Consider the following 11,086-nt stretch of genomic DNA (forward strand, 5'->3'; position numbering starts at 1 on the left):
GCAGGGGCGGGAGGCCAGCCAAGGGGAGGGGGGGGCGGGCTGCCGCGGGAAGCCGTTGCTGAGTAGTGGTGAGGCGCCGGCCTAGGTGGGCTCCGGTGCGGGGCCGCGGCTCCCTGGCAACCTCTGCCCGCCCTGGAGCCGCCTCTGGTGCCTCGGGTCGAGGCCGGCCCTCCGCGAAGAGGGGGGGCTGCTTGTGGGAGCTGTGCCCTTCCACCTGCTGTTTCTGACCCTCTGTGAGCGGTCCTGGCGCGGGCGGCCTGGTCCCTAGCCCCGTTGTAGACAGAGGGAGGTGTTGGCGCAGGGGGGTCGGCCATCCAGCTTGATTATAAACTTCCGTATAGAAATATTACCCTTTACAGCACGCCTAGTCTGCCTTTTGTGTGTATTTTGCATCTCGGTTTTACAGCGTCTCACTGCTTTGTTTCCATTGCAGCAAGTGAGCTGTGAGAAGTTCACCTGCAGAATCCCTTCATCCAGGAAGTACAGGCATAGCGAGAGCTAACGTCTGGAAATAATTGTCGGATAACAAGGGAGAAATAAGGTGTTCTCAATATTGAGAATAATTAACCTTACGGTCATCTACTGGCAACTTCTTTGTCTCTTGAAGTCACTAAATCGTACTGGAAAATACATGCTTTAATCAAATTTGCTACTCGACTCGGTTCACAGGTAGCCTCTTGCAACACACTGGCTTTTTCTTTCTAAGAAACATGGAAATGCAAGCGTTTTCATGATCTAACAACCTCTTTTCTATCCCTGGACGTTTCCATGCATTTGGTCCTTCAGTTGGGCTCTTCTCTATATGGGCTTTTGCCCCAGATTTGGACATTGCATCATCCAGATTGTGAGCTGGAGCTAGCTGCTCCCGTGGACTGCATCTGCTGTCTGGGTTTCCCATGCTACATCAACCACCATCCAAGTCTGCACTCACGGAATAAACGATTTTGTACCAATCGTCTGGTCTCCCACATCTCTATGTAAATATTTCATCATAGACAACAAAAAGACTGGAGCAGTGCATGCTCAATGCTCCAAAGAGAAAGCTGAGGACGCTAGGAGCAAGGCAGGGTAGGCAAGGCTTTCTCTACACGTCAGAAAGTTCTGTGTCCAGAGCTGGCTAGAGGTTAAGTTTTAAACTACTGTAGAGGTTGCTGGGGGACAGTATGCATTGGCTTTCCTGGGTGCTGCTGCAATGTATCCACAAATAAATGAGCAGCGTTCGCAGAGACTAGTGATTTGCCATTGTCGTACAAGAAGACAATAATCATAAGTATAGTATATGATTAGTATAATGTACTTAATCATAAGAAAGAAGACTTAATCATAAGTATAATTTGGTTCAAATTAGGATCATTGTTTTCAGAAATAACAGTAAAAACCAACATTGCACATTGTTATATGACAGTGGCATGAAATAACTCTTATTATAGAATATGTTTTATTCATATGTTTAGCTTCAAATGCAGATAGGACATTTTTACAATACTTGTAACTACCAAGTAGCCTAACAAGAGCTCTTAACTGTTAATTTGCAACATTACAATTGGCAGAAGCAGACGGTTGGAAGGAAATTATATGTACTTCTCCATTGGTGATTTGTGTGTGTGTTTCTTTTTTTATTCTTTTAACTCTCTTTTAATAAATTAAAACACTCTTCTAAGGCTGAAATGATAAAGACTCCTTCCTGTGGAACCAGAGCGTGAAAGCTTATCATCTCCAGATATTTCCAGGTGTGTCAGTTTGTTTGGTTCTTTTTATATTGTGTTTTAGAAATCATAGTAATTAAAATTAAGGGCATAAAATATCAAAAGCAATAAAAGTCATTGTAGAAATACAGCACTGGTATGGACCTCACCAGGTTACCTAATCCATTCTTGCATCTGAGGGGGGAGGGGGGTCTAACAGTCCTACAATGTTCATCACAGTTGTTTTTCTATATTGCCTTTAAACAACTTCTATGAAAGTTTTTTCTTAGATAGCTGCTCCATCATTTATCTTACTGTATAATTAAGAATTTTTTCTTGGTTTTATCAGGTTTTCCTCTCCCTCACTAAGTTAAATGCCTCTTGTCCAGTCTTTTCAGACAGAAAACCCCCACCCTGTTCTTGACTGTACCCTTTCATTTCTTTAAAGATTGCTAGCCTGTCCTATCCTCACCATCTACTTACTAACTAAAGAAAGACAGTTCTTCCAAGTCTTCCTCAGAACTTACATTTTGCAAATGTACCTTTTTTTTTTTTCCCTGGACTTTCTTTCCCTCTTAAACCACCGCGTCTAAAATTAGGCACAGTGTTCAAACTCTGACTTCAGCGCTGCTAAACAGAGCAGAATAATTATCTCCTGTGAGGTGCACATAACACTTCTGTTAATCCTTTGCAGAATTAAATTTGTCTGGTTTTGCTCTTTTGCATCACCATGTTCATGTGTGATCCCTAGTTTGTGATTCAATGTAACCATAGATCCCTTTCAGCAAGATCCTCTTGTGCCTGGCTGGCAGATTTCTGGCAAGTCATTAATTAGCAGGTTGTAAGACATCCCTAGAGTACGGATCCCACTGTGACTAGGGCATCCATAAGTATGGGAAAAGAAAGATCCCTTAGCAGATTTGCTGGAAAGCATTTTTTACCTAGTATTGGATTTTCTCTGGGATACCTGTCACATCAAGCAGAAGTTTGTCTCCCTTTCCTCTGTAGCCAACTCAGTTGCTTAACGCTGGCATTGTATTTTTAATGGAATACTTACACTTGGTTCTTTTTGTCAGCCTTTCTTGTAACCTTCTATTCGTATTGCAATGAAGGCTCTAGAGATTTAACTTCTAGGGAACACTTTATTAAACCAGTTGATGGTAAAACATCAGATTAATATTCAGCAGCAGTCAAAAAGGCTACTACAGCATTAGCAATGACTAGTAGCAGGCTTGTTGCTGTTGTGGTTGTCTGGAGACACCAACACAGCTTGTTTTGCTACGTCACTGCCTGAATGCTGGCCACAGCCCCGGTCACCCCATCACAAAAGGGTTTATGAACTAGAAAGGTAGAGAGAGAAGCAACTAGGATAAACATGAGACTGTACAAACAGATATACAGCCACGGTGTGATCAAAGGTGCAGGTGATGCAGCACCTTCTGAGAGTGGCTGATAGCGGGGGCCAAGAGGTGGGGATGAGAGCAGTCCATGTGGGCTCTTGCATTATACCTCCCCGGCTGAGTTATGAGATCAATGAGTAAGGAAAATCTGCTGTTTGAGGACGAAATAAATAGATTGTCTTGCTTAGAAAAGAGACACCTGAATGGGAATACGATATAGGAATGTAAGTCGCAAATGTTATGGAAAAAATGCATGGAGAAGAGTTGTATATATTTCACATCACAAATGAGAAGATTTCCAATAAACTTTTCAGGAATCTAGATTTAAAACAGTCTAAATGTAATCCTTTTTTTGCCTGACACTTAAGTAAACTATACTTATGCAGTTTACTTGCATAACTAAGCTTATGCTTAAGTTTAAGATAACTAGGAAGCTCCTTGTCAAATGTTGTTGCAGCTGCCCAAAAGATGAAGGGATTAAAGATGTTAGAGATAACGGGAGAAAAAAACCTATTGGGGTTTTAAAGTACAAAAACATACACAGAAATGTTTCTCAGGAAAACTACTGGCAGGTGAGAGGATTTTCTGTTCTGCCGTGTCACTCGTAGCATTCACAAATGAGCCCTGCCAAAGAAAGCTGAGCCCCAGCTCTGACAGGGCACAGCTATTTTTGGGATCGCCATGTCTCAGTTTCTGTAATGTCTCCAGTGGCTACCAGCCTGTGCATTTTTAAGGACAGATTGCACACACTTGCTGTGTGGGTCACAGCTGGAGGAGGTGATCCCTGCTGCTCCCACTCAGCTCCCTACAAGCATCTATCAGCTGCTCCAGCTGCCAGCAGTGGCTCAGTTGCGCCTTGCTATGGCCTTCAAGTAAGGAAGGGGTTGTAACTTTGCTCTCCTAGGAGCAGAACCAGGCTTAAAATATGATACTGAGAATGAGTATCTACTACCTGGCTTCTTTCTCATGCCTTGGTGTTGATTTTATGGATGTCACTGATAAATGTTGCCCTGTTTTTTATGCTGGTAGGGCTTTGCTGGGAGAGAGAGACACCCTACAGGTTGCCTGGGAGATGGTAACAAAAGGATGTTATACCATAGCCTCTTTACTCTTTTACTCATCCAGGGATGAGTTCCAGCTATGCTCCTTAATTTTTTGAGTTTTTAGTTACTATCTGGTGATGAAGACTCATGTGAAGAGCTACATCAAAAGTGTACAGGCCGCTTACAGTGGGATAAACATTGCTATCACGTATCAATCAGCAAGATCATAATCTGACCCCTAGCACTGAGCTTGTGTTAAAGAACCATTGGCTTTTATATCTTTTTTTCTTGTCCACTGACGTGCTGGGCGTTTGCTTTACAAAAGGTACATAAGCTTCTACACCTGGAGATTGAATTGTTTATACACTACAAACTTAGCAACCAGGTTACAGGCACAAAACTCTGAGCTACTTAGAAGACACTAACAACAGAGGGCCAGGCTTAGTGCCACTGCCGGAGAAAGGCTAGCAACCATTTGTCAGAACAGACAAATAATATTCACCCTGAGTTACCCTTCTGTGACCATTGCAACCTGCAGCACGAAAATGCATTGAGAGAAATGGCAGAAAAAGCTGTCTATGACATTGCAGTGAACATCTGTACTCATTTTTATCTGGGAGTGAAACTGAAGCTTTCATCTTCTTCCCTCAATTGTTCACAATCTTCTATTTTTTTCTTCTAATGGAATTGTTCTTCTATGAAGATCGTGGAGGGGAAAAAATGACCACTGAAAACCTATCTGCCTTTGCTTAGCTTTTTAACCTCTTTTTGCTTGCCTGCTTTTCCAGGAGACTGCTACGATGACAGATCCTTCAGTGGTGGATCACCTGACACGACTGAAACTCAAACTCCTAGAAAAGGTAAGGGAATAATTCTGCAGTGGTCACCTTTGCTCTGCTTTTTGCTCTTGCATGTTTAAGCATTAACATGGTATTTTAAATAATTATATTTCTACTGAGATACAAAGAGGATCTGCAGCCAATTGAGAATGTCTTTCTTCGTGCAAGCAGAGGCAGACCAATATGCAGTGGTGCTACAGTCACTGTCACTTTCTTAAATAACATTGTACAAGTTTACATGGACCTACAGTAAATTAAAAATAGAGTTAAAGTGACTTTGATCTTATGGGAGATGTCACCAGTTAGCTCAAAACCAGTGAGTTGTGACAGGCAAAGTTTAGGAGTAAATTTGGGGTAAAGAGGATCTCGTATTGTTTTAAGGCAATTTCATATCTTCTTTTTTGTCTACAGTCACATAAGATATGTTGCCTGGTGAAACATGGGCAGGCCTTCACTGGAAGCACATGAAGTACTGCACAGAACCCCAGTAGCTCTTTGTTGTGAGTCCACACACTAATGCATCCAGGGTTCTCCACTCAGCCCTGTTCCTCCACCCTCAGCACATCTGACATCCACTAGTGTGGATCTTCTGCTAGAGTGTCCTCCAGAAGCCACTTAAAGAGCTGTCTGGAAGGAAAAACAATTTGCCTGGAGGCGTGAATGCTGGAAGTGGCATCTAACCTGACTCCATGGTGGAGTCTTTTGTCTTAGATGCAGCAGCCATTTGAGGGCAAAGCTTTCACAAGTGTGGAGCCATGCAGAACCAAGAAAAGAGCCTGTGCATGAGCAAAAGGTCTCTAATTTCTTAGCATCAGTGAGCAGCAAGGGCCAGCTGCTCCCTAAGGAGCAAGGACTTGAGCACAATAACACAGACAGCAGAGCAGGGGCCTAGCCGGCCAGCCCCCAAGTGAGGCAAGCAGGGCAGAGCCAGAGGTGGTGGCCAGGTTCAATCAAAAGTCCAGATCTATCAGGCAAGCTCATGGTGATGAGGCAGGTCCAAGGCCAACCTGGGAAGTGTCTGCAGGTTGGGATCAGGGTTAATAGAATCAATGGCTAATCACAGGCATGGTTGTTGTTGAACTGCAGACCAATACTCATCTAGTATAGCTCAGGTAGGAACTGAAGACCTAGAGCTGAGATTAAAGGGGCTCCTGGGCACATGAATGGCAGGTCTGGATGGAAGCCCCAGGTGAGACTGGTCAGGGACATTTAGGCCTATTAGTGCACTGAATACCCAAAACTGTCTGGTATCAAGTTCTTCATATGATCCAGCTCTCTGCCCTACAAATAAATGATGTGTAAGCCTCCTGATTAACTATGCTCTCAATTTCCAGGTCTGGGATAGCCTGGCCAGTTGGAAGCATGACTATTCTTTTACCATAACTAGATTTGTAGTGAGACTATTCATACTTCTATGAATACTTCTTGTAGCCCTCACTAGCTATAATTTAGCAGTTAAGAAGCACCGCTTGTCTCCACTTCTGCTTTATTTCCTTCATCCCAAACCTATGCCTGTAAGGTAGGGTTGGAAATTGTTGTGAGCTTTTTTGCCTGACTCATAACAGTTCTTGTTGTGGTTCTATCAACAGAGACTAGAAAATGAACAGGAGAACCTAGAGAAGATGGAGTCACCTCTCCCAGCTGCAAGTAAACGAGAAGCATTTGTTCTAATTATGGACATAACATGGAAAGGGCTTAGTGATATTCTCAGGCATGAGTTCCTCAGTAGGTCACTCCAGATGATCACATCTCCTCCCTAAAAGCTGTGTGCTAGTGGTCAGGCATTTGGGTAGTCAGAACTTGCTCTGTCTTGGCTTCTGTGACCGGGACATTGTCTGGAGGGCAGGAGGGAGACTCTGAACTTGAGTCAGTGCTGCCCCAGCTCAGCCTGCTTATCTAAATCTGTATGCAGCCCTGGGGATTGGAAGTAGCAAAAATGCAAGTTCCTGTAAGCTTGTGCAGTAATGTCAGTCTGTATACTAGTCTCGGTCCTAACCAAGCTGGTGAATCTTAGCAGCCTTGATGCAAGGAGAATGGGCTTGCTATAGTGTGCAGCTGTCTACATTTTATCTTTTGAATTCCTTCAACTTTTTTTTTTTTTTGACAAAGAGAAATGGCCAACCAGCTGAGCACTGACATAAGAATGACCTTCTGCCCAGGTGTCTTCTGCAGCCTCTCAGCTGCAGATGCTGGTTCAGCTGGAGCAAACTACTGGTGATCCTATTTGTCCCAGCCTAGGAGTGAGCCCCTGTTGCAGTCCAGCTGTATGCTTGGCTTTGGTGATCCTGAAATGGAGTCATTAGGATGGCTGTGTGTCTCTGAGGGATCCAGGCAGGAGGAACACTTCACTACTAATACTGCTTTGCACCTTTGAAGCTGACAAATGCAGCCTTGTGTAGACCATAACATGGTTTCCAGTGCAAAAAAAAATGTGACTCAGCTTATGAAACAAATCATTATACTGAAAGAGTTGGTCTTGAGGACTGCGTTGGTAAGAGCTGGGAAACCATTTCACCAGGAAACCATGCATGTGCAATTACATTTTGACTTTGGTTTGGGCAGAGAGGTCAGGAATCCCAGCATGCTTATGCAACTTCCAAAGTTTAGACAATTCTCTCTAAAAGCTAGCAAACCAGCTAAAAGTTGATAAATAAGTTTATTTATAAATAAGTTTAAAATAACTTGTATCTTTATCAAACCATTTCAAAGACTGCTATGACGTTTCACATACAAGTAGTGTGTTCCCTTCAATAATACTCCCATACACGCATAATATGGGCAGTGCATTCATTTCTTTGCATGGCACATCCAGTGTTTATATTATCTATGGATTAAAGGCCACCAGCAGAAGATCAGTAATATTTCTAGATCGTACTCTGGTCTCGTATTCATTGAGCTGATGCAGAAAGAGTTTGAAACTTTCAATGCTGTGGCCAAAAATTAAAAAATCCCTTTAACAACTTACAGTTTCAAAATATGAGGTGATGCTTTTCAGAGCAGATGCCAGGCATGCCTCCAATGTATCTGAAAATGTTCTTCCTTATTTTTCTTTCAAGCGAGTTCAAAATCAGCTCTATGTGGGAAGAACTGAAAAGGAAGTTGATTCAGAACAAAAAGGAAACAGAAAACTTGACATTCAAAACTGAGTTTGTTTTTATATGACACAATGAACTTTTTTTACACTTTGCACAATCTTCCTCTGCACGTACAGAGTATATCTAGAAAATTTCAGGCTGAAAAGAGTTTCTAAGCCAGGAGGCTAAAAGGGGGCTTTAAAGAGCAATCTTAAAAGTTTATTTTCAGGGAAGGTGCATTGCCTTTGTCGAGCTGCTGAACAGCTGTGTCTGCATGTGGCATAAAGGCATTATCTGTTCATGGATTTGACAAGAAAAGTAGCCTAAAGCCTTTTGTGGAAGAGGTCAAGCTATATTACAACACGTTTTCCAGAATTAATCTTATAATGTAGGTGCTATAATAGCTCTGTCTTTGTGATCCTTTGAGAAGATAATGGACTTTTGCTCCTTTAGGGAACAGGCGTGAGGATATGCTCCAAAGTGCCCTAAGGCGAAGGAAAGATCTCCTGCAGGAGCTTAGGGTAAGAGCCCTCTCTGTGGGCAGAAACAACAGAAAGGGCCAGGTTATCTGCACATCCACTGTCGATGTGGATTCAGTTCTTTCCTGTCCTTTAGTTCTTCTGCTGGGCAGTATTCAGTGCTCTGCTGGTTTGGAGTATAGAGGCTGGAGCAGCTAATCAGGGAGAGGGGCCGGAGAGCAGTATGTCTTCCCACGCTACAGCTAATGAAGCTTGCAGTCACTTCAGTTAGTTGGTGGGTTGATTCTGTTTGTCTTGAACTGCTGTATCATAACGTCTCTGGGGTAGTGCCAAAATGCAAATAGGGGATTTTTAATGCCGCCAAAATAGGGACAATAGTAACTGTTACTTATTCCTAGTTTATGGAGGGTACCAACCATTAACGAAACGTTTTCCTAGACTTTTGGCAGTTTGTTCTTCACTTTTTCTCCACTCCTTTCTGCTTGTGCTGAAAACTGTATGGCTTAGAGATACATGGGAAGAAAAACTTTCTTTACACTTGCACGGGCGCTGGTTGAGTGCTTCCCTTCATGTAGCAGTCACTTGTGATCTGCCTGTCAGATGCAGCAGTGCTGGAAGTTTCTGCAGCAGGGTTTTGGTGAGCAAGGCTGCACCCTGCTGCGGGCTCCCAAGGGCTAATCCCATTTAGTCCAGAGACTGTAATAATACTGTCTGCCTTTCTGTGACCAGGTTTTCTTTAAGAAGATACTTGAATTTGCAGGAGCAGCACCTTCTGGAAGAGCTTTCACGACCAGCACCAGCTGGAGGACACTGTCATAACCACAGAGCTGCCCCCCCCCATGTCTACCAGATACCTTTTCCAGCTCCCCAAGCGGAGCCACCAAGGATTATCCAGCAGACAGTAAGGATCCTCTCTCCTAGGAAACACCGCTAGCGCTGTGCCGGTCTGAGACAACAACCGCAGTTGGAGGGACTTGGGGGCTGTATGGAAATGCTCATCCTACTGAAAGGGAAGATATGCCTTTTGCTATTGTATGGGACCTTTACTGCCCTAGGCAAAATCTAAGGGAAATCATCTTACAAATAAGGCACAACGTTAACAGTGTGAATGGTTTACCATAAAAACAAGGTAGCAAGAGAAGTGGAAGGATTGCCCACGCTCTGGCCCAGCCATTCAGCCAGTTTCCAATGCACATCACTGTCTGCTCATACACCCCACAACCTCAACAGCTTCTCCACAAGGATCTCATGGGACACAATGTCCAAAGCCTTACTGAGGTCCAGGCAGACGATACCCACTGCTCTCCCCTCGGAAAGATGATGGAGCTGGCCAAAACCAACCCGACTTCTCCATTTTCCTTTCTTTTTCAGATGCCGCCTCAGCCTGCCACCATCATCCAGCAGTTACCTCAGCCGCCCGCCCTGATCACGCAGATCCCCCCTGCTCAGCCGTTTGCAGCCCCCCGCTCTGGAAACATTAAAGAAGGTAACGTACCCTCCATCTAGCAGCCAGCTCGGAGAGAGCAGGTGAGGTGCCACAGCAAGTGGAAGGGGGCACAGGATGGCGTCCAAGCTAGTTAGTGACATGTTGTTTCATGACCGGGCTGCTGTTGGAGCTCTGGGAATTGCACTCCATAAATGGACTAGATACCATTTCTGAGAGGCTTTCAGACAAACTCTTATTGCTAAAACTAAAGAAAAAGTGACTACAAACTCAGCAAAGCCAGGTTAAGCTGCTGGGGAAGCTTGGGAAAGCAAAACGGCTCAGCCCAAAGCACTGAGTAGTATTAACAAGGTCAAACTCATGTGCACAGATGATTCCAAAATTAACAAACAGGCTTTTAAAATCTGTTTTTATTCTTTTGTTCTCTTTTAACCTCTTAATGCTGTTCGATCTCCTCAGAACAATACAGGCTTTTATTATGCCCCATGTCTGGAAACAAGACAGAACAGCTGAAAGTGCTGCTCCAAATATAGTGCAATGCCAATAAAAAGAGTTTGTTTCTAAACATAGGTGGAAGCTACTGTGATATAATACATGAGCAAAAACCTGGGAAGACTTCCCTGGCTCAACCTTCAGCCAAAGGTTTCTTCATCTCACAGAGAAATCCTCAGTCATGAAATTGCAGTATTTCTCAGCTTTTTCTTCATCTAAGTGTCTGGATTTTTGAATCAGAGTTTATTTTCATAAATGAAATAGTCCCAATTAATGCATGACTTTTTTGAAGCTGATTACATGTAAACTACTTTTGGTATGACCAGTTAAAAAAAAATTGAGAGTTGCCTTGATTTCTCCCCCCCTCTCCTTCCCCCCTCGCCCCCAAGCAAATTAGTTCCACTGCACAGGTCCTTTGTGATCAGGACCCAGAGATCATGGTAAGTAGATCTGATGTGCATGCAGTGGACTCTCAAGGTGGCACTGCAATATTTCGTAAAGTTGAGGAAACCTCTCATGTGGAAAGCACTGATCTTGAGCTGAAGCAATGAAGAGCGCTGTAAGGAGTCGCTCCATGCTGGAGTAAGCAAGAGAGCTCTAGTGCTCAGCCCTTCTCCAGCCTGCCAGTCA

The 11,086-nt window shown here is 43.7% G+C and overlaps 1 protein-coding gene across 1 annotated transcript in view; it reads left to right on the plus strand.

Annotated features, from left to right (window-relative positions):
- The first annotated feature begins 4,928 nt into the window (after positions 1-4,928).
- Positions 4,929-11,086, plus strand: part of LOC103914212 (chromosome unknown open reading frame, human C21orf58) — an 8,543-nt gene continuing 2,385 nt past the window's right edge. Inside the window, exons 1-5 of the mRNA XM_009320828.1 lie at positions 4,929-4,988; positions 6,557-6,614; positions 8,495-8,562; positions 9,281-9,421; positions 9,892-10,006. Coding sequence (XP_009319103.1) covers positions 4,929-4,988; positions 6,557-6,614; positions 8,495-8,562; positions 9,281-9,421; positions 9,892-10,006 — 442 coding nt within the window. The remainder of the gene's footprint in view (positions 4,989-6,556; positions 6,615-8,494; positions 8,563-9,280; positions 9,422-9,891; positions 10,007-11,086) is intronic.

This window comes from Pygoscelis adeliae, unplaced genomic scaffold, assembly GCF_000699105.1.
Source record: "Pygoscelis adeliae isolate BGI_AS28 unplaced genomic scaffold, ASM69910v1 Scaffold63, whole genome shotgun sequence".
NCBI classification, from domain to species: Eukaryota; Metazoa; Chordata; class Aves; order Sphenisciformes; family Spheniscidae; genus Pygoscelis; species Pygoscelis adeliae.